The following is a 24,064-nucleotide window of genomic DNA, read 5'->3' as shown; positions in this document are numbered from 1 at the left end:
TTATATCTCTCAATGTCTCACTTTATACTTTGCAAATTTTTTTAAATGCTTACATCTTCAGATGATTTTTAAACACAACTTTGCAGTTCAACCAGACTTTTTATCCAAGCGCCTCAAACCTCTTTAAAAATATTAACGAATTAGGACACAGCTTGTTTGGAGGGAGAGAAGGAGGAGGAACTGTACTGGTATTGTACAACACATTCAGGCACAGTGGCAAGTCAGTCTCACAACAAATTTGTGCCAATGCCAGAAAAAGAACCCAGAATTCCTGACTCCCAGTCTCTCGCTCTAACCACTAGGCTTAGCCGTCAGTGAGGACAAGGGCCCTTGAAGGGGTTAAAGAAATCTGGTGTAGGTATAGCCTGATTTTAAGCATCTGATAGTCAAGTACAATGTGCATGTGCATTCTGGGACCAATTCTGCCAGGTGCTGAATACCCTCAACTCCCACTGACTTCAATGAGAGCCAAGGGTGAGCAGCATCTTGACATCTTGTGCATATTTTACTTCTTGTGTAGCATAAATTAAAAATGGAGCTCTCACTACCTAAGCACGTACCTGGAGACTGCACATATTGAAACAGTAAATCGATTAAGACAAGCCAGCTGGCTAAGCCTGACTGATCTGTCTTGACAGCCCTAGCCAACAATCACTCCCTTAATCCTCCCAACTATACTTAAGACCTAGTGATCATAAAAATTTCAGATGCCCTGGGGTTTACATCCCCATGTGCACTGCATTCTACAGCGCATACACAATTTTAAGTTGGCCATCCTTGACTGAATAGAATGGGGGCCTACAGGATGGTGCTAAACTGCTTGCCTTCCCCCAGCCCCCATCTTACAGGTGAAGGAACAAGAACAAGGCTTTAAAGGGAATGGGTGGAGAGTTAAGTCATATCTCCTCCTAAACACCTTTAAGAAACCACTGAAAGGAGCCTTGCAGGGGTATTGATTTCTTGTGGGACCTTCCATCGCAGAGCTCAAGCCACCCATTTCAAAACAGTACATGTCCTGTAGGGTCCTCTGCACTTTAAGATGCACAGCTTAGATGCAAAGTGACTATTGCTCAAATAAAGGTACTGATGCATTTATCTGAATGGGAATGTATAATAGTCACTTTGTCATCATAACCCATCCCTCCAAATTCCTTTTTCCTTTGCTTTCTCTTCACTCCCCCAGATAGTCTCATGTTTACAGTATGGCCGAGTTACCGTAGGTACCTGAGGGAGCCATAAAACCTTGAATTCCCTGGCTTGTGTATTTAAAGCCTCATCTGTAATACTGCATAAACATAGGTTCCATTAAAAACAAAAGCTTTGAATGCAAAGGGGACAACGACAAGGAGCACAAATTACCAGAAATGTTGAAAATTGACACATCAAGGGTATCCACATATAAAGCTCAAAGTGAGCTCAAGCCTGAGAGCTGGGCCCCTCAATGACAGCATCTGAAAGGTCTTCAGTTGAACGTGAAATACTCAGCACTTTACGCACACCACTTCTGAACAAGACAGTGGATTGTCCTGCACTTGAAGTTTCTTAAAAGACTGGATGTCATTCTAGAATATATGCTCTACTCAACTAGAAGTTATGGTGTTCGATGCAGGAATTACTGTGTGAAATTCATTTGGCTTGTCTTATGCAGGAGGTCAGACTAGATGATCACAATGATCCTTTCTGGCCTCAAAAGAACATGAAAATAAAAGGCAACAGCACAGAAAGACAAACACTGAGCAGCCATACAGGTGAGAGTGCTTCCCATCCAGCACGCAAGAGGCCAATGGCTCAGACCCCTCCCCCCCCACTGGTGTACCACATTTCACTGCTTCTACACCTGAGCAGCCCTTGTCTGAGCAGCCATTCCAGGTGGCTCAGGGAATAACATATATTGGGGACCAAGCAGCTTGGTGTAGGGAGGGGAGGCTGCATGAAAGGCTCTCTTATTAAGAGGTCCACAGCATGGAGGTGCTGGAGAACAAGCACTAACAACTAATGTTTAAGAGGTTTTACAGAAAGAACCTTCCTTGCCTCAACAGCACACAGCCCAATCTGAACCTCAGGAAATCAACTTGGTGAAAAAATTCTAACTATTTGGCCGTCCCCCCAGCTAATGCAATGCAGAATCAGCCTTTGCTCACTCAACCATCCAAGTGCCCTGTGTACTTTGTATGGAAATAAACCTGTGGAAAGGGCAAAAGTTTCAAGGAATTGCAGGAAGAGATTCTCCAAATCCAATCACAGAATAAGCCCTGTTCCACACACTTAATACACCTCTGGCAGAATTAAGTCCTTGGCATGTCATTGCCATCAGCAATAGATGTGGATCCCATTCACTCCAGATTCATAGAAATGAATTATGGTCATTGGCAAACTCAATAGTACTTTGTATATTTACTTTAGAAGTGTTATAATGCTCCCTGTCCGCCCAGACAGTAATTAGGTTATGAGAGACAGGCAGAACAAACAGAGCCAGCAGAGCTGACAGAAAGTTGCTTTCTAGGGAATCAGCAGAGAGAAGCCTAAAAAACAGCTGCTGATATGAAGAGTACCCTTCCTCGCTTGGTTAGTGGATGCCTTCAGAACATATTTCTGAAGTGAATATAATTTACCAGTTTTATTTGAAGGTCAGTGACAAAAGGCCAGTTCGCTGTCACAAAAAGATGCCAATCCAGTTAAAAGGAAGAGTGTATAAAACTAATTCAACCCATCTTAATGTACAGAACAGAGACTTGGCTGGCCACAAGAAAGGAAATCAGTACCTCCATCACGGAAATGAAGACATTGAGATAGTCAAATGGCTGGACCCTTTGTGAGAGGAAACAAAATGAGGTTCTGAGGGGCCTAATGTGGATTACTCCAACTGAGGACAAGTTGAGGGAGGCCAGGCTATGTTGGTATTGGCATAGTCCAGGGGTAGGCAACCTATAGCACGCATGCCGAAGGCGGCACGCGAGCTGATTTTCAGTGGCACTCACACTGCCCAGGTCCTGGCCACCAGTCTGGGGGCTCTACATTTTAATTTAATTTTAAACGAAGCTTCTTAAACATTTTAAAAACCTTATTTACTTTACATACAACAATAGTTTAGTTATATATTACAGACTTATAGAAAGAGACCTTCTAAAAACATTCAAATGTATTACTGGCACGCGAAACCTTAAATTAGAGTGAATAAATGAAGACTCGGCACACCACTTCTGAAAGGTTGACGACCCCTGGCATAGTCAGTAGAAACGTAAGAACTATATCAGTACGATGGCTCTTGCAATGACTGTGGATGGAAGACAACCAAAGGAGAGACCTAACACTTGATACATGATTGGATACCAGTGGACCTCAAAAGAAGCCAATCAGCATGACGGCTTGGCGTATGATCATGAGTTTTGGTAGAAGGCTATAAAAGTTGCCAATCTTAAATAGGGAAGAGGTAAAAAAGTAGTAGTCGCAGCAGTAGTTTTATTTGAAGGTAATCTTTAACTGTTTCCTGTGACTTGTAAATAAACCCAAGCCCACTCAGAAGCTTACAGCATAAAGTTATGCTTGAGATCTACAGATGAACTGTGTTATGTGAAAGTGCAAAGTATTATTATGAAGTAGTGGAAAGTTAAGGCTCCGTGCATGCCAGTTGTTTAACCACAGAGAATAGCTGCTTACACTTCAAGAGAGAAAGAATAATCCAGGAATATGGCTATTTTTGACCTCTGGAAAGAGTCCAGCACTGGAGATGGAAAAGACATAAGGTCATCTAATCCATGTCCCAGAGTACAGTGCAGGATTGTTCCCCACAGTATATTTTCTAGAAGAAAACCCTAACATTCTTGCAGGTTTCAGCTTAATTTCTCATCAGGAGTATGTTATAAAGTACTAGAAATGCAAGGCCCACAGGAGGTTAGGTGTTTTTTTTCCCACGTAAGTCTATGAATTTCTAATGTGTCTATGATCCTTGGATGTAAATGAGCTGATAATACGTAATTTACCACTTTCCACTTTGTTTGCATCAACTGGAATTTTTGAACCATCTCCAACACTCTGAACATCAGCACTATAGTCTGTTCCATGGCACTGTTTTTAATACCCAAAAGAAGCTGAGCGTGGGGAATCTGAACAGGACAGAGGTATAAGGCATGAGTTCTGTGTTGCCGGCTGTTTAGGTTTCAGGTATTCTACCTCAAAGAACCACCAGGGACCATGTTCCCCGCAGGAAAGAAAAAACTGAGAAGCAAAGCAGAGAAAGTATAGGTGTAGGGCTCTATTTTCAACTTGCTGAGGTTTCTGTCCATGCGCCTCCTTTCTGTGATCCTTATGATTTAATATTTTAAAAGAATCAAAATTTAAGTGTGCAATTATTATTGTAAGGCATTAATAATGGGAACCTCCTGAGTCTTCAGTACTGTATCACTATCTTTTACTCATTGTGGTACCCATTTTTCATTACCCTTGTCAAACAACCCCCTGTAGCCTTTCATTTTACCACCAACACAGTTGATTAATATGCATCTGGTAAAATAGTTATACAAGGTATCCAAGTGAGTAAACCCATCAAAAAAAGGGTTCTTGATATGCAAGTAATACATTCTAGCAAAGAGCTGGACATGGAACACTTGAATCCAAAAGTACTAGGTGTATCTAATGATCAAAAGCAGAGCCTGTTTTTACTCTCAGTATGTATGTGTGTATATATATCTCCTCAATATATGTTTCACTCTATTTGCATCCGAAGAAGTGGGTTGTAGCCCACGAAAGCTTATGCTCTAATAAATTTGTTAGTCTCTAAGGTGCCACAAGTACTCCTGTTCTTTTTACTCTCAGTAGTAATTCTATCTGAGATCTTGGCAAATATTTTGGCCTGAAGTATCAAAAATATACAGCCACTAAGAGTTACATCACAGAGAAGCAAAAGCCTGGAATATTAAGTATTCTCAGTCTCCAATCCAAGTAGTAACCATATGCAAAACTTCATAGTTTTCAAATTCTGATGAGACCAGTTATTCACATTGGTGTGGCCACCTTCTTGCAAGCAGTGATCCAACTACCTGCCTCTTCAATTGTATTTTACTGTTTTCCATAATTAATCAATTCCAGGATGCACTTGGATGTCCATCATCTCCTTATTTGAGTTTCATTAGTTTCAAGATTGTATAAACTGCTACCCAGACGATAGTGTGAAAGTTGAGGGTGCTGTTGCAGGAAAACATTGAGGAGTGCTTATCCTGACTAAAAGCTCCATGCACTCTCTAGGGTAGAGAAAGGAAGGTATTTCTCACATCCTTCTCCTGGTTTTTAGTGATTGAATAGCCACATTCGCAAACATCCAGAGCTTCACACTTTTGTGCATATATCTTTCTGAAATTAAGGAAACTAATATACGAGCATTTCAAAAGCTACCATAATTTCAAAACCAAATTTACACACAGACATTTATTCATTCAAAATAATGTACAAATCAAAATTTTATATTTTAAAAAGCCAGCCAAGTTACCCAAGCCATAAAGCATTTGAAAAGTCTCTTGGGTAAAACTCCACTATTTTTACCCCGCCCCCCCAACTGTGGCCTAACTTCCCAAAGAGCAGAAAGGATTTATGAAAAACTTTCCAAAAAGAAACACTGACTTTTGAGATGCCAGCAAGCACAGGAAATTTCAGACTCACACACATTGTTTAAAGAAGTAAACAATTAAGCAGTATCAAATGGAAGGGCCATCTCATCCTTAAACAGAGTATCTGCCTGATGCATATCCCCATACATGCACTATGGGCCAAATCCTGCATTTTTTGCACCCAAAACTCCACAACCACAGTGTTTGTTTTGGAAGTCTAAGGACTACACAATAAGGGTTTGAGGGACTATACATTGTTCCCTCTTGGCAAATCAATAAGGACCAAGGTGAGGAAGGATCAGAGGGAGTTTCCAGTGGACATTTGTGGAGGTTGCAGCCCAGAAACATTAGAACCTTTCGTATGAAGTGACCATTCTGCACTGCCCTTGTTTAGTTGATTTGGACCATTTCCAACATCTTTGGAGGAAAGTTTAAAAACAAAACAAACACACACACCTCTAGCAGACTTTTCTCAGTCATACAGACTGCTGATGATTAAGGTTAAGATTTTGTTATGGGTATTTTTTTAGTAACAGTCATGGACAAGTAGTGGCAATAAGCAAAAATTCATAGGAGCCGTGACCTGTCCGTGACTTTTACTAAAAATAATCGGGGAGGGAGGGAGGGCCAAGGGAGAGGTCAGCTGCAGGGGCAAAAGGTTGCACAGCTCCGGCCTCAGGGTAGAGGGGTGCACAGCCCTGGCTCCGGGCACAGCTGAAGCTCAAGAAGTCATAGAGGCCCAGTAAAGTCACAGAATCCGTGAAATCATATCCCTGTTGATGATTCTATACTGTCCGTTTTGTTTAGCTACCATCACGTGATGATACCTGCAGCTGACTAGCTGCTACACTGCAATTTTAACAATACAGGTGTCTGCAGGGAACTGGGAAAAGGGGCTGAGTAGTTTTTCTTCTTTATACACTCTCCCCACAATAGCGGAAGCAAAAGCCATCTGTGACTATGTGGTCTCCATTCCCTCCTTCCTCCCACCCTTCAAGTCACTTCTCTTGATTGTGCTATGTGGCATATTGTTCACTTATTTGGCTTTGGAAATTGTTTTGAAACTTTCCACATTACATTCAGTATCTTAATCTTCCTCTTCTTTTTATGCTGCTATTCCTGGAGCACTGCAATATGTTTGCAAGTTGATAAAGGCATCTTGGTTGTTTCAATGAATTCACAGGGCAGGTACATTTATATTTGATGAACATATATATTTATATTCAAGAGGTTCCACACCTCCCTTTTTTTTTTATTATGAAAAGATGTCTCGTTTCATCTTTTCTCATCACTGTTATTGGACACTGGAGAAGAGGGTATAGCACTACAGCTGAAAACCCAATTCATAGAACACAGTTATTTTATTCTCTGCCATATCTGGTTTGACTGAGATCTGAAACAGCTTGTACGCTTTTCGCCATGTTCACAGCAAAGGAAATGATTTAGGTCAGTGTCTTTTTCTTGACAAAGGTATGACTAGCCAGCATTTAGCTAGTGGAGCAAGTGAGAACTCTCAAAATAAGCATTTTGGGACACATGATGGAAATTGTCTTCCTAAGGACATGCCAAACCTTTCAAACCTGGGTGCCTGAAGTTAGGCTTCTAAATCCCTATTTAAGCTCAAGTCAAGATGGCTAATTTTCCAAAAGTTTCAAGCACCTCTAGCTCCCACTGATGTCAGTGGGATTTGTGGATGGCTCAGTACAGTGGAAAGCCACACCACTGTACTTAGGTTTCTAAATAGGGATTTCAAAGTCTAATTTTATGCATCCAGTTTTGAAAATTTGGCCTTACTATGGTCCCTATTTGTAATGAAGCTCAACCTTTGTTAAGTTCGCTTCTGGAGTGAATCAGCCTCAGGCAGTCAATGCCACAAAAGCACACTATGGATCTTTTGCGTAGAGACTGTTCGGTTTGGCCAATATACATGGCAGAGGGGCATAAAGAATAAATGGACACAAATCAGACATCAAGAATTGTAACATTCAAAAACCAATAGAAGAGCACTTCAATCTCCCTCGACACTCAATAAACAGACTTAAAAGTGGCAATTCTTCAACAAAAAAACTTCAAAAAACAGACTTCAACGAGAAACTGCAGAACTGGAATTAATTTGCAAACTGGACACCATCAAATTAGGCCTGAATAAAGACTGGGAGTGGATGGGTCACTACAAAAAGTAATTTTCCCTCTGCTGATACTCACACTTTCTTGTCAACTGTTGGAAATGGCAGACGTCCACCTTGACTGCATTGGCCTCGTTAGCACTACAAAACTAATTTCCCCTCTCTTGATATTCACCCCCTCTTGTCAACTGTTGAGAATAGGCCACTTCCACCTTAATTGAATTGGCCTCGTTAGCACTGACCCCCCTACTGGTAAGGCAACTCCCATCTTTTCATGTGCTGTATCTATATATATATACTGCTTACTGTATTTTTCACTCCATGCATCTGATGAAGTGGGTTTTAGCCCATGAAAGCTTATGCCCAAATAAATTTGTTAGTCTCTAAGGGTACGTCTATACTTCGCCGCTGGTTCGGCAGCAAGCAATCGAACTTCTGGGTTCGATTTATCGCGTCTTGTCTGGACGCGATAAATCGAACCCAGAAGTGCTCGCTGTCGACTCCGGTACTCCTGCTCGGCGAGAGGAGTACGCAGAGTTGATGGGGGAGCCTGCCTGCCGCGTCTGGACCGCGGTAAGTTCGAACTAAGGTACGTCGACTTCAGCTACGTTATTCACGTAGCTGAAGTTGCGTATCTTACTTCGAATTGGGGGGTTAGTGTAGACCTGGCCTAAGGTGCCACAAGGACTCCTCATTGTTTTTGCTGCTTAACAAGGCTCTCCCCCAATGTCAACACAAACACCTTGAGTGGAAGCTACTGTCACCTAATCTCATCCATGTTGCTAACTTCAGCAAGTGACTAAAACTACAAGTTATCTTCTCTGGAGTGTATTGCATGGGGTGGCTACTCCATGATCAGTCATTCATGGAGCAGAGGAAACATGGTGTAATTAGAGCATTGGAGGCTTCCCTGTTTTAGTGCTGGTTCTGCCACTGACTTGCCCAGGGATCTTTGCTAAGACAGTTAACTGTGTGGTGACTCACTTTCCTCATCTGTAAAATGAAGATAATATTTTACCTGCTTAGTCTTAACTAACGTTTATAAAGTTCTTTAAAGTACAAGCTGCTATGGAGGGTCAAGTCGGCAAGAGCCAAGCTCTGCGACCAGCACATTCTGAAGGTCAACTTGTTCTCTTTATAGGACTGGCTGTCCCATCAAAGATGTTTGTACACCCTGCAAGATCATTTCTAGGCCCAACTGTTTCATTGTCTTTCCTCATTCTCATACTGCCAGGTTCATGTGTAGAACACACTTTTAAAAAAAAAATTCTATTTGATGTAGTATGAACTTTGGGGCTTTAATTAAAATGCATACAATTTCCTCTGCACTCTTTTTTCTAAGTATGTTAATAAATATTTTAAATTACATACACCTGGCTGTGGGGAGGCTGCTGCAGGGAGGGAAAGGCGAGTTGGTGCAGAGGGAGAGCTTTTGCTTCATGTATAAAAAATGAGGGGCCCCAAACAAGGAGTGGGATTTGTGGGAGGGCAAATGCGCCCTGGAAGTGCTGCCCACTTCTCTACCATGGCAGAATTTAGAGCAAAACTCTCATTGTGCACTAAGACAGCAGCAGCATGAAGAAAATTATAATAAAGAAAAAGCATAGTGGCAACCAGTGGAGAAAGTGCGTGAGATCTGTGAGCATTTCACAGAGAATGAGGTGACAGTCACTGGGACTTATCCCATAACACAAACAGATGTTCCTCTAGGTTTTAGATGAAAATAATTTGTCCCTTTGCACCAGAGAGGGAGTTTGACTGAATTTGTGATGGGGACCAGATCATCCAAGGCTGGTTTTGAATCTTGGAAGCAAGTGTTTGATCCCTAGAGAGCAGAATGTGAGGGATAAAATTGCTGTTCAATTAACCTCTTCGCTGCTGAAGAACACAGGGTTGTTGTTCCATTTGTGCTTCAATGTGACACCCATGCTACATGGAACAGCACATAATGTTTTACCCTAAAAACACCCATGGTTCATTTTCAGAACACAGGATCCAGTTCAGTGTCTCCCTCCCTGAGGCCCTGCCTTCTAAAGAGGTCTCTTGAATGATATCCAGTACTACAATAGGAGATGGAGAAAGAGATAGTGAGCTTCAGAACAGGTCAAAATCTTTGGGGGAACAGTCCCATGGGTAAGCACAGCTGATCAGCAGAGAGTCAAAGGACAAAACTGCAGAAGAATGAAACAATAGCTTTAACAGATCCCGCCCCGTTTCTGGAGAAGGGAGAACCCACATAACTGGAAAGGGTCCTGGACAAGTCCCAGGAATCTGGTTGCTCTGTAGTAAGTTGGGCTTGTATTCACTTCCGACCACATCAATGTATGTGTGTCAACACTGGGTTTTGTATGATTGTTAGAGGACAAAAAGCAATATTTTAAAAGCTGGAGTGCATATGTTCCCCTTCCCTAATAGAGAGAAACCCCACAGATAACCGAGGCAGATTTTCATATTCTGTTTACAGTCTGGCAGTTAAGGGAACTCTCCTGGCCAACATTAACACAGCAGACAAGATGTGTCCTACACAATCAGATCCCAAAGACCATCTGCTGGTATCTGCCTTCAGTTGCCAATGAAGCAGTAAGATGCATGCAAGGAGGGCACAGATGAGCTTCTTAACATAGACTAATCCCCTACATGCTTGAGAGCAGCAAAATAGACCTTGGCACTATATTCCAGTTCACTACCTTGAAGACAGTCAGGACACCACACAGCCGTTTTGGGGAGCAGGAAAGATGTGAGGAGAAGAAAAAGATACCGCTGGTGATAGCACCACATTAAAGTGTGACTTCACTTGAAAAGTGTTTTAGGGAAGAGGAAAAGGGATTCATATAAGGACACAGTGAAGGCTTAAGTCTAAATATTGACCTGCTTTGACAGTTAGGTCCTTTGAAAAAAATCTCACCTCAGGAATTGTAAACAGGTATTTTCTTCAATGGATCCTTGTTACAGCAGGAGAGCATCACCCAGTTACTCAAACCCTGTGTCTGGTGTAGTCTACCAACCCTCGGCTGTTAGTTTTTATTTGTATTACAGTAACACCTAAAGGTCCCATCATTCTAGGGAATGTACCAATACTTAGTAAGAATGAGTCCCTGCTGTGAAAAGCTCACTGTTACAACAGATTTGCATCTCACTTCTATGCTTGTGTTCCCTCTCCAACCCCAAATATCGATTTTATTAATTTGTTCACAGTGAGTGGCAAGTAATGTTGGCCATTAGTAACGCCCTGTGAAAATTCCCCACTGCCACTGACAGTTGAACCAACAGCATTTACAATGAGTTTATCCAAAGCAGACCACTGCCAAACCAGGCCAATCCTTAGTCCCAGCAACTTCGGGTATTTCTACCCTGCAATCAGAAGTGTAACTGCAGCAGGTGTAGAGGAACCCGAGCTAGCTTTGATGGAGCTTCTCCAACAACTATAGCAGTGAAGCCGCAGCCGCACAGCTGGCAGCACAGGCTAGCTGCTCAAGTACAGACCCAGGGGCCCGGGTGGGCTTCTACAAGCTATGCTGTCACTCAAGTTGCCACAGCTTTGCCGCTATTATTTTTGAAGCTAGCTCCATCAAAGGTAGCTCGGGTACATCTACACCTGCTGCAGTCACACCTCTGATAGCAGTGTAGACAGACCTTAAGACAATTTCCCCCCAGAAATATATTAACCCCTCCCCACCACCACTCCATGCCCTTTATTAGAAATGCACAGTGAACAGTCAGGAACATGAGCACAGAATCAGAAATTAGAGAGATAAAACCTGCTAACCCTTCTCCTCCTGGTGCAGAATTGCCCTCTAGATTTCTCTCTAGTACTTGCCAATGTTAGATGGCACATGTGATGGGGCTCTCCCACCACTTCTCTGGGAAGAATATTTCCTAGTCCACTAGATCAGTTGGAAATATCATGCAATTCTAGTCTCCCCCCAACCCTGGTCACCCACACCATTCCTTCCCTCGAACCAACGGAAGTAAAAATGGGGTGGAAAAGAAAAACTCAGAAACCTGGAGAGTGCTTGGAATTTATTCCCTTGAACAAGAGCGGTAACATTTGAACAAATAGTGTATCGATTTCACAGCAACAGGAAAACCAAATGTTACATAATTTAAAAAAGACACCCCCCCGCCCCCAAACAAACAAAACAAAACAGGTTAAAATATGAAAAAGTTTAAAAGGCTACAAGTGGAGATGTGAAGCCTTTCTGAGCACTGATCATCTTCCTTGCCTGTTTTCCATCACAAAGTTTGTTTCATATAAACTCCTGTTTCTCCCTGAGCCAAACCTAACCCCTAGGAGATAGTCACTTATCAGATTCTGCTTTTCAAAGGGCAGAAACTTAAATCATCCCAGGTAATGAAAAAGCAGCAACTTCTCTTTTATACAGATTTAACAGGTCTTTTTCTAATGTCATGAAAAACATTTCATGTAGCTTCTGAAAGTGCCCAGAAAAATTCACATCATCCTTCAGAAAATACACACAGAAAACAAACAAGTAATTCAGTGGAACAAGTCTACAGGTCTGAAAGGTGAAGGAAGAGCTGGGAGCCCTGTTTCTCCCCAAAGTGTTCTCAGCAGGATCCTGTTGGGGTATAAGGTACCAGGACCATCACTGCATATTTTGCCTTATCCCCAAAAGCTTTTTAGGCTCTTTCACATGGCAACTGTACAGCAACTGTTGGGTTAGCTGCCTTTCAACGCATCTGAGAGACGCAATCCCTCACTTCAGCTTTCCCCTTTCCAGATTTCCTGCACTTGAACCTGCAGTTCCCTCCACATTCTCCCTCCATGGAATCCTGATAAGAACACTGAAGAACAGGATGGACTGGGAACAGGTTAACATACATTCCAACTCAGAGGGCTTCCAGACTCCACAATGGAACAAGTTGATTCGTTGGGCAGGGACTTGGTCCTAACCCTTCAATTCAGACCCTCTTTTAGGTTTCCAGAAACACAGGGCATTACTCTCAAATCTATCTTTTAAAACTCCCAGTTTGAAGAGCAGCAGATGAGCTCTCTTTGGAGAGCTGTTATAGATCAGCTATGGAAAGGTTCAGTATAATGTATCATGAATGCAGAATACTACTATTCCTTCCAACCCCAGTGAAGGTTTCCAAAGCACAGCAGAAGTTTAAGTTCCTTTTTCCCATCTGTGTCTGATCAGAGTCTGGTACATTAATTTTCAGACTGAATTCTAAAATATGGACCTTTTTGGTTTTATTGGTTTAGGAATAGGGGTGCTTCAGGGTGGCTGGTATAAAATGCAAGCAACAAGTACAAAACACTACACCACAAGATTACTTCAGCAGGTGTAGTCAAATCTTTTAAACATTCAACTTTAAGATAGAGAGGGACACACTTTTATTCATAATGGTATAGAATCATACACACGAATGAAGGGTTCTGTGCAGGTAGGTTCATCTACATGCGCAAACGGGATTGTGTGTGTATGAACTGTATTCACAAGTAATGCATGCACAATTTAGGCACAGTCACACGTGACAACATTTATATGCATAAAGTCCACTTGGATGTGTATATACATACAATTCCCCATTTGTGCATTGTTTGCTGATACAAGAAAGTTTGTGCGTAAGTTCTGTTGTAGGTGTTCACAAGGAACCATGCAGAACTGGACATACTAGTGATGGTCAGTTGGGGCCTCTTTGAAAATGTGGTCCACATTAATGGGCATGTGCGTTACAAGAAGCAGCCACCCTCTCTCCTCTGTAGCCATCAAAAGAACATTCCATAGGTAAGCTAAACTTTGTTATATACAGTAGACTACACATATAAGAGATGGATAGTTAAGGGAATCACACTTTGGACTCTATTTACTGTACATATCTGTGGGATGTACATGAGTGGGCTTCCTGCCTTCATTATTGCATCCCTATTGTTATATACACTGTATATTCAGAGGCCTACGTGGTAGGAGCCCTGATCTCTTCCTTCCCTATCGCTTTCTGGATTCCGCTCACTATTGTTTGTATTTAGTGACCAAATACCTCTGCAGGGATCTTTCACTGGCTCATGAAGGACACGCTTCACTAGCCAGGCAACTATCTCAAAGATCATGCTACCTGCCATCTAGTGCTGTATGTCTACAGGGGTAAGATGAGCTTGTTTCCCTTCTGAACCTTCCATTGTGAGTGGGGAAGGAAGCAGATTACCAACAGGAGAGTGCTTGTCCCGGGGATGAAACATTTTACCTGCCCGAAGTCAAGCATTATTATGAGCTATGCATTGAAAGAGACTGTTCCAAGTCCACCTGTCAGGGAAGTGCTAAAAGTTCAGAGATAAGTTCTTATAGACCTTTAGAACAAAACACAAAAACAGCACTTGTATATTAAAAGCATATTAAAAACCATATAAAAATACTGTAAATCATATTCAAAAAAATCCAAGAGAGACAACAGTTACAGATTATCAAAGGAAGAGAGACAGTTGAAAAGCAGGGTTGTTGGGTTTTTTATTATTATTATTATTATTATTATTATTTATTTTTTTTTGGCAAAAGCAGCTACTTTGGCACAAAGGCAAATGCAGAAAAGAGAGACACAAACAAGCAGACAGTACAGAGAAGGCTTACAGAGTCTACCACAAGCATGCCAGAGTTCAGCACCAAAAGCACAGTTGTAGCTTTCCCCACCCTTCCTTCACAAGAGAGTCCTGTTTATTGGGAAAGAATGGAATCAGCTGCCCAAAAGCCCATTACTATTTTCCCAGTTGAAGCGATAACTGTGCCTCCATAGCCAGTTTGCAAAAAATTCGCTGAAATTCCCCGCTTAGAGCCCTCCTGGTGTGCACACAGGCTCCTTGGCAAATCAGACATAACTCTCAACAGAACTGTGATTCTAACTGATTGCTGGAAACCTCGGCTTGGGTGTGAGATTGTCCCTAAAACTACAGTCATTACAGCACAAGGGATAAGATTATCCGCATTTAATGCCAACTAGAAAGTGGCTACATTGTGATGCATTTAGCAAAGGTAACACATGTAGATCAGGTTAATAACATCCCATGTGAAAGGGCTTAGTGTGACCTCACCACAACTCAGCTGACTGAACCTGCTGAATAGCGTTCAATGTTTGGAGGTCCTTTAAGTTTCCACCTCGTCCACCCAAGTTGGCTAAGAAACAAAGTGCCAGACTCACTGGTGGTGTAAAGTAGATGCCAAGTGTAAATGGGTTAGAACATGTGAGTGTAAATGGAAAAGTAGTGTAATTTACACCCATTTGGTATTCGGTGGGAACCAAACATCAGATCTAGCATAAGCTGTTGTAATGCCCACTGAACAGAAGCTTTGCCTGCTTACACCTGCATTGATTTTTGACCCTAGCAGTGTTGGGGATGGTGCCAGCATAAATTAAGAATGAGATGGGGCTGCTTAATGCTGCATCTTTCTGTTACTTGCCTTTCATAGTACACATCTTTTCCATCATCATCTAAGTTACACTCATTTTGCATATGAGCACTTCTTTGCTACTTATGCTGATTTTCCAACTAGTTTACATTCCACATGCAGCCTACACCATCACTGAAGCTGGTTCATCTTTCACAGAATTTGCAACTGTTAATGCAGGTTGCATTTGGTGGTGTTTGGCCCAAAGGGAGTCAAACGTTCTTAGAAGATATAGAGCTAACAGTAGCAAGTCCATCAGCCAGGAGAAGTAGAGACTTGGAAACAGCTCCCTGCTCCAATTCAGACAGGTTCGTGTTTAAGGTATTGGTCTATTCTACAGTGTACACTGTCTAGCAATATTCTCTAATTAGCACAATTTAATAAATTACAGCTAAGCATGTAGAGGGCATTTCTAGGTCAAAGTCAGGAATCCATCAAATGGAGATGTGCCTCCCTAGGATTTTCCAGGAATAGAATCACATCCTTTCACTGCATTACCAATCCCAGTAGTTTAAAGTTCACCCTAATCCTCCCCGCAACCTACCTCTCTTTTTAAAAGCACAAAGAACTGTAAACACTAGCCATATACTTCCTGACCCAACCAGCAGAACAGGATCCAAAGGCAGGTGGTTACAAGGCATACAACAGTTATATTGCTGAGCTGGCTAAGTGAGAACTGACCTGCAGTTAATGAAGCTTCAGCAAGCTTCTCATGCACACTGCTTTTGAGCCAATATCTCCCCCGTTCTATCCCACTTCTCATTATTGCCAGTAGTTTTAAGACACACTTAAGACTTCCTACAAAGAGGCTGGGGAGATGTGAAATCTCAGCTGAAAAGGGAGACTCCAGCATAGGAGGTAGAGCACTGCCCGCCTCCTTACCGTTAAACCTCTCTCTGCCATGCACACAGCTGAGTATGCAATGCACTATACTACCCTGTGGGCAATTCCAGTGGGTATTTTAATAATATAATAAGCAGCTCTACTATACTTGGTGCTGTATATGAGTGCATACTGCCTCATGTAACATCCCTTTCAAGGGCCAGTGTTCCAAAAAACGTTATGGAATTCCACTTCTGCTGAGGCAAACAGAAGCAGGCTGTTAAAGAAAATAATGTCTGCTCTGTTCTATTCCTCTCCCATGCAGATGGATCACAGATCTATCCACAGGGTCACGTACAGTCACATAACAATAGCAGCAGATATTTATTTATTTGGCCATACCTGTATAGCAAACCATGGCCTATCATCTACCCTCATCACTTATCTCTCCACCAGCATTTGTTGAACAGTAAAGATCTAAGAAATAGCCAGTGTTTTCCATTCATCTTAAGAGTTAAGTTTCTTCTAAAAATTCTCCCTGTTTTTAAAGAAAGATCTGATTCTTAAAGGGAAGGCAACTTCAAATCACTCAATAAAAGCAGTTAAAAATAGTTTAAGGTACTACACCTGCCAAAGACACGAGGCCAACTTTTCAGATTTTACAATGACATTCTCCTTAAAATTTCTCTCCCCTCCATTTTGCTGCACAGAAAACCCATACAAATGGAGGAGAAAACTGTGAAACTAACTACATACAAAGCGCTGCCAAATGCACAAAGTAAAACTGAAAAAAGAATTCTCTAATCACTTACATTGTAATAAATAATATGAATAATTTAAAAAAATTCAGACAAAAGCATGATTTAAGCCGACTATATCCCTTAAGATCTTTTAAAGCTAGTACTGTAATCTGGGGACATTTTGCTACATAAAGTGTGTCTATTTAATATTTTCGCTCTCCTAAAAAGCAACTGTTTTAGTTTATCCACAGTATTCAGGGCCCATACACTAGAAACCAACTCTCTTTTCCCTCTTGCCCCCACCTCACCTTTTCCTTCTCCACTAAATTGCAGTTTTCAATAAAGACAATTGAGGAGCTGGGCCAGATGAGAGTCTGTGGCACAAACAGAACATTTCCCCCAAGTTAGAAGGAATTAGAGCTTTCAGATAGAGCAGACTATCCGTAGCAATACGACACATGCTGTAATAACCCAATTCCCAAAACAACTTGCCAAGAGCAGCACATGTTCTGACAATGAGGGGAGAGCACCAGGATCTGCCAGCACCAAGGAGTTCAAGAGTTTAAGGAACTGGTTTCCTTTAGCTGCAGAGGACACCAAGAATTCTTAAGTAGCCACAGTCCAAAGACAGCAACAGGGTTTTTTTTTAAATTCCGATACCAGGTTAATGAGAAGCTTGGGAGGATGGGCACTATATCCAGAAATCAGGTGAACACAGAAATCCAGTCTATGAGTTATTGTAGTCCAGAGAGACCTTCAGTTCTATTAACACTAAAGTGCAGACTTCACAGATCAAGCCTTTTTATTTGGGCTCATTCCAAGGAAATCCTGAACTGAGTATCTGTGTTCACCTAGAATGATTTTAGACAATGCCCTTGAAAAACAGAGAGTCCAGGCCCCAAAGCCACCACACAAAAGAATACCCAAAATTCACACAAATTATACAGCTTACAAAGTCGGGTCATGTTAGAATCTTACTGGTCAGCAGGCTGCCGATAAAATTCCCCCAAGATTTGCACAAGAACCTCTGACTGGACATAGAGAAAGGGAACCCCAAAAGCCATCAGCTGACACATGAAAAACGAGTCCAAAGGATTTTGGGCTACCTGGCGCCCGACCGAAGAAACTGTGCTTTGCAGGCGCTGGCTTGCCACCCTAACTTTGTCAAAGAGGCTGAGAGAGTACTTCACCACCCTGCCAAAGAATGAAGCGGAGCTACCTGGAGTCCTCTCTGCCGAAATGGCTATGGAATTTGCCCGTCCACTTGCTTCAGCTGCCATGGCTTCCTGCAGGGATCCTTTGTTGTCCTGTGAAATGAGGGAAAGAAAAAAAACAAAAAACAATCAAAGAAGAAATTGGAAACCCTTTGGAAACATTTACTTTTAATTTGGAGCAGTGTGTTTTTTAACACTGAACATGCCCAACCACCTCTTGAACAGCAGCATTTGATTATTTATGGGTTAGGCAGCGTCTGGACATGACACTCAGGAGTCGGGCCCAACTAGTGCATCGTCATCTGATTATTTATGATCTGAAGATCAGTTTATGCATCTAAGAAAGCCAAAGAGGTGACATTTCTACACCTTGCTCACAGGAGTTACGACGACCCATTTTTGCCCTTCAACTTCAGAAGGAAGCAGGGCAGCAATGGGCCTCTATCCTTCCCCTGCACAGGGCGAAGGAAGCACAGCATTAACTTGCTATGGTAAAGGTAGGGCACAGGGGGAAGGGAGATAACACTTACTACAGAAAACAAAAGCTCCACATATAAGAGGGTCCAGCTTTGAGCAGGTAGCAGAGAGCTGAAAGCAAACTTTATAGGATTTGAGAAGGTAACACTGCTCAGGATTATAATGTAATTTCCCAAAGAGAGTGTAGGAAGAGAGACTCAAAGTGAAACAGGGACAGAAAATAAGCCCAACTGATGCTTTATGGGGTGCAGGGAGTAAAGGAGGAAGCCCTTTCTGAACTACACAGTACGACCTGCCCCTCTTTTCCAAGCATGATTCTACCTGTTAGTATTAAGTGAGGTAAAACGGTTCCTTTCTAGCAATAGGTTCCTATTAATGCAAGACAAATCTTCCTAAGAAAGAGCTCAATTTTGGCCTATGCGAGTGGATTTGGCTCAGAACCCAAATCCTAGCCACAGAGATGGGACTGCATTTCCTGAAGAGAAATGAAAATCATTGACAGAAAGGCTGTCAACTTTGTCATTCTAGTTCTTGTGGTGTTTGCAGGCTTCAGTAATTATTTTAGTTCAAAAAGAAACTACCATCAAACCCTAGACTGTGTGGGGTGGTGTTTTCTTTCTTAATGAGACCCACAAAAACATAAGAGATTGATAATTACAACACAGATTGCTCTTGAATTTACCACTTTACAAAGAGGCAAGACTTCATGACATTTAAACATAATGTGATTCATTACGATTCTTCTACCCTCTGCAAAAACACATTTTTCCAATAGCAGGGATCAAAACCCATTACATCCAACATGTCAGATTAGAATAAAAAGTTACCTTTCCTGACAGAGGACCCACTGCTGGTCTCTTCCTTTGAGCATAACCAGAGAGTCGGTAACAGTAGTGAGGTTTACAGTAGAATTTACCTGCAGTCAGAACAAAAGGGGGAGAGAGGAGTAACAGTGAGAACACAGCAGCTAAATCTACACAATATAACACTCTACCTCAGTGAGATTTACTTTGCTATCTCTCCACTTCCTGTGCCCGGCCCTGCCCCCTCACTATGCTTGGAGACAAACACTCTGAAGTTTTAACTCAAGTCCTCCTCTCCCCCTCCCTAAACAGTGCCTATTCCATTGGATGCCTGACAACCATTTAACCGAGATCCAATCAGCCACCAAAGCAGAGCTGAGGCCTCCGTGGTATCACACACTAACAATGCGGCAGTGTGTGAAGAACAAAGACATCATCACATGAAAAGCTGGCAGCCGCACTTTTGGGAAAATCAAGAATGAATACAACTATCAGAGGAATGAGGGAGGAAACGGGTGTTAACTCTGAAGGGACTATGTATGATAATATACCGAGACGTCTTCCAAAAAAAAGATATTCTACTTAAATCTCATTTCCCCAATCAACAGGCTTCATAGGACCCAGTCAAGTGCCACAACTAGAAGCCCAGCTGAGTACAGACCTAGTTACCTTTTACTCTTATTGGGACAGTGCTGGGAAATGGTACCCTGGCCTTGAGGTGCTACTCCAATACAAACACTAGTATCAGGTCAGAGTGGTGGTGCTGCGTGAGCTTTCCATGCAGCTCTGTCACTGCACAGCTGCCCTGAAATGCACTGTAGATTCCTCTGCTATTCCAACACAACTGCTAATGGACCTCAACCCTGCAATGTGACTTCAACTGTTTTACTAGTTCGGCTCCTCCTCAGTAAGAGCACCTCAATCCAAACGTGCAGCCCCCGCTACTAACCCATTCCTGCCCTCTCCACTGTCAAGTTTTCTCTGCTTGAGTTCTGGCCAGGTTGCTCTCTGGGATTCAGGAGGTGCTTGGAGGACTTCCGGCTGCAACCTACAATCTGGACTCATGGTCTTCTTGGCTGGTAAAATCTACCAGGAGGACACTGGACCCATTATTTGAGAACACTGTCTCCTTTTGGGAAGACAAAAAGTGACTACATCTCACATTTCAGAGGTCCCTGCTCAAGAAACCAGCTCTTTATGCTGCTAATCTCTCCAACTATTGCCCTATGTCTAGCTGTCCCTTTCTGGGAACATTTCTGAGAAGGGTATGGGGAAGGCATCACTGACAATATTGTGAGTCCATAGACTTTCTTAACTCCTTGTAATCTGGTTTTAGGCCTGAGTACTATACCTAGACTACAATATTCTTATGGGTCTCCTTTTGACAACATATTCAGATGATGTGGTATATAGGGATTCTTTTAGATCTCATAGCTGCCTTTAATACTGCTGACTACAGAACGTGGATTCATTTGTTAACCCAGATAGATGAATAATATTAAGACATGAATGGCTCTAGTCTTCTCTCAGAAAAAATCCAGAGTGAAATATTGGATAATTTCTCATCTGCCCAGGGACTCTTTTACAGTGTGATGCTATTGGGAAAAAGGCTAATATCATTCTGGGATGTACTGACAGGAGTGTCATATGAAAGACACGAGCGGTAACTATTCTGCTCTACTTGGCACTGATGAGGCTTCAGCTGGGATATTGTGTAAAGTTTTGGGCACCACACTTTAGGAAAGATGTAGACAAGTTGGAGAGAGTCCAGATGACAGCAACAAAAATGGTAAGAGGTTTGGAAAGCCTGAAATGCACTGAAGAATCCTCTGCTATTCCAACACAACTCTGCTAATGGACCTCAACCCTGCAGTGTGATTTTGGCTGTTTTACTAGTTCGGCTCCTCCTTGGTAAGAGCACCTCAATCCAAACATGCAGCCCCCACTACTAACCCAGTCCTGCCCTCTCCACTGTAAAGTCTTCTCTGCTTGAGTGATGGCCAGGTTGCTCTCTGGGATTCAGAAAGGAAAGGTTGGATGAACTGGGCATGTCTAGTCTAGACAAGAGAAGGCTGGGAGATGGGAAGGGAGGGAACCTGATAACAGTCTTCAGATGTGTCAAGGGCTTTTATACAGAGGACAGTGGTCAATAGCTCTAATTGTGCACCAAGGGTAGGACAAGACAGATCAGCTTAGTTTGCAGCAAGGAAGATTTAGGTTAGATATTAGGAAAAACTTTCTAACTATTAGGCTAGTTAAGTACTGGAACAGGTTACCTAGGGAAGTTACGGAACCCTATCGTTGGAGGTTTTCAAGAAGAGGGTAGACAAACACCTGACCAGGATGGTCTAGGTATACTTAATCTTGCCTCAATGCTGGGGCAGAGTGTGGACTAGATAATCTTTTGAGCTCCCCTCCTGCCCTACATTTTTAAGATTCTGTGGAGTACCATAGAGTTCTATTTGGACACTACTGCTCAATATACATGAAAAGCTGTTAGGGAAGCAATGTAGTTTGGGTTTCAGTGCTATCAGTATGGTAAAGCCTCAGCCATCAGACCAGGATGAAGTGATCATTTGGCACAGACTGGTACTTGGATGATTGCTGGCAGAAGACGGAGTAAATGCTTGCTGGCAGGGGGAACAACTAGAGCAGATGGTAGAAACTATTTCTGCCCTTGCAACTGAGGAAGGATCCTAGTTTATTGGTACTCAGACTTACAAGCAGAGGATTCTATTGGATAATCAGCTGCTTCTGAATGTCCAGGCTACCAACAGTGTCCAAGAATGGTCCTCCCCCAGCCCCCAATCTTTGAGTACTAAGAAGGCTGCTGCTATTTCCTGTATATGTGGCCTTCAAAGCTACCACTGGTCCCTTGGGTCTGACAGCCCAAGTTTGTTGTCCTTGAGGACACATTGTAAAGGCCCATCTATGTCTTACTGGGAGGCTGGTTTGGTGATGGTTCTGAGATTTCCCCTTTCCCTTCACACCCTAGTGATTGAGAGACTTTGTTATTGTTGGTAGCTATAGGATCTATCAACAACATATATGTGATTTCAATTATATATTGCCTGTGAAACTTGAGTTTGATACCCTTGTGGTGTTTATCCTAGCCAGTGAATTTATGGATACTATTCTCGGTCATCCACATTGTGTGTCTAATCAGTTTCTGAAATTTGCTAAGATATTTATCTCCTGACATGCTGCAGCAGTGTATTCCACAGCTTCATTATATGTTGTCTCAGTTTACCATTTTTGTTTTGCTCTTGTATGAAAGGGACTGACTGACTGCCTGACTGGTCTTCTATAAGCCATTCACTGCTGTTATTTTGTCTTCTTAAATAAGCCTAATATGCCATCACCCTTTGCATAGAATCCTATACTGCACCCACCTCTAAGTTTTTTTATGCCTTTTCCCCCCTTCTGGAGCTCCTCATAATCCACACTACTCTGACTCACCTAAACTAACTCATCAGTAAGTTTTGCCACCTCGCTTACAGGTCCATCACATACAGAACATCAGACCCAGTACTGTTCCCTCGGTCACCACTTTTAACAAATCTCGCTCTAGACAGCTAATTGGTCATTTATTCCAACTCTGTTTCCCCATTCAGCTGTTTCATCTATAAATAGGACATCCTCAGCCAGTCTATGAAAAGCTAATATTATATCCATTGGTTATAAATCTCCTATTTTATTAACTTTGGAAGAATTTTTACTAGTTGAGTTCTGATTCCCCTGGCAGAAAGCGATTTGCATTTGTCCTTATCATGTTTTACTCGCCTAAGTGTTTTAAAGCTCTGGCTTAAGAAGACTCCTACTTTCCCGGAACTGAAGAAAGGCTCAAGGATCTATACTATTCAGGATCATCCTTACACACCTTTTTAAAGGGAAAATGCATCACTCAGGCCCCTCTCCATTTCAGGAGCTATTTTTTAAATGATAAATTACATATTTTGCTAATAGTTCAGCTCTTTTGTTGTTTTCAAGAGCTGGCCATAAGGATACAGTCCCATATAGTCTTACCAGTTTAAATGAGAGGTGGTATTTGGGGAAGATATACTATTACTGCTCCTCACCCACCAATATTTGTAAAGTGAAGCCAGGGCTGAGATCTTGAGGCAATGCCCCAGGTACAGTGAGAGAGTGTTTTGGGTGTATGAGGAAGACGACAGGTAATTTCTCTTACCATCTTCAATGTCATAGGCGTAACATGATAAGCGCAGGGTGGTGGCGCAGTATTCGCACTTGAAGCAGCTGCGGTGGAAGAACTTGCCTTCAGCACTCAGCCTTTCCATCACGTAGACCCGCTTGCGGCAGAAGTAACAGACATCACTGCCTCCCAAATTCTGGGGGAACTCCTTCTTGAGTGAGCCCTGGGCAGAAATAAGGCAGGACCAGTGTTATCTGTGTGCAATCTCACCTCCCTAGCCAGGTCACCTTTTCTATCTGTGGATACTGAGCATCTGGAAGGGACCATTCTGTGACTCCGCTCAGCCCTACCCAGGGCACCAAGCAGACAACTGCCACCTAGAGACAATAACTAACCTTCAAGTTCAGGGAGAAAGACCTGGGTTTCAGTCCCTACATCTATATAAATCAGGAGTAAATTACAGCTTCCAGCTCCTTGGATAGGAGAGCTAACTGTCTCACGAGGGGTATTAATGCTGCCCTAGAGACAGTTGACTGAAGGAGGCGTAAGATGGACATCCTCCCTAAGTCAGCTGGGAGGGTTACTTCTGGAATGCTCCTAACCCTGCCTTTATTCACTTGCAAGAGACAGAGGCTAGTCTTGAAACCAAGATTTTCAAACTGCAGCTCAACACACCAACTGCCAGAAACATCAGTAATCCCTCGAGCAACCTCTTAGCCCTACATTTCA

The 24,064-nt window shown here is 42.4% G+C and overlaps 1 protein-coding gene across 1 annotated transcript in view; it reads right to left on the bottom strand.

The window, feature by feature from the left end:
• The window catches only part of MICAL3 (microtubule associated monooxygenase, calponin and LIM domain containing 3), a 159,196-nt gene that overhangs the window by 70,781 nt on the left and 64,351 nt on the right, over positions 1–24,064 (bottom strand). The window contains exons 22-24 of the mRNA XM_024210483.2: positions 23,372–23,558; positions 19,207–19,295; positions 17,908–17,995 (exon numbers count right to left, since the gene is read on the bottom strand). Of these exons, the coding sequence (XP_024066251.1) occupies positions 17,908–17,995; positions 19,207–19,295; positions 23,372–23,558 (364 nt within the window). The remainder of the gene's footprint in view (positions 1–17,907; positions 17,996–19,206; positions 19,296–23,371; positions 23,559–24,064) is intronic.

The sequence above is a fragment of the Terrapene carolina genome, unplaced genomic scaffold (assembly GCF_002925995.2).
Source record: "Terrapene carolina triunguis isolate 2854851 unplaced genomic scaffold, T_m_triunguis-2.0 Scaffold190, whole genome shotgun sequence".
NCBI classification, from domain to species: Eukaryota; Metazoa; Chordata; order Testudines; family Emydidae; genus Terrapene; species Terrapene triunguis.
The sequence above is the reverse complement of the archived record's forward strand: the minus strand, read 5'-3'. Positions and strand labels throughout refer to the sequence as shown.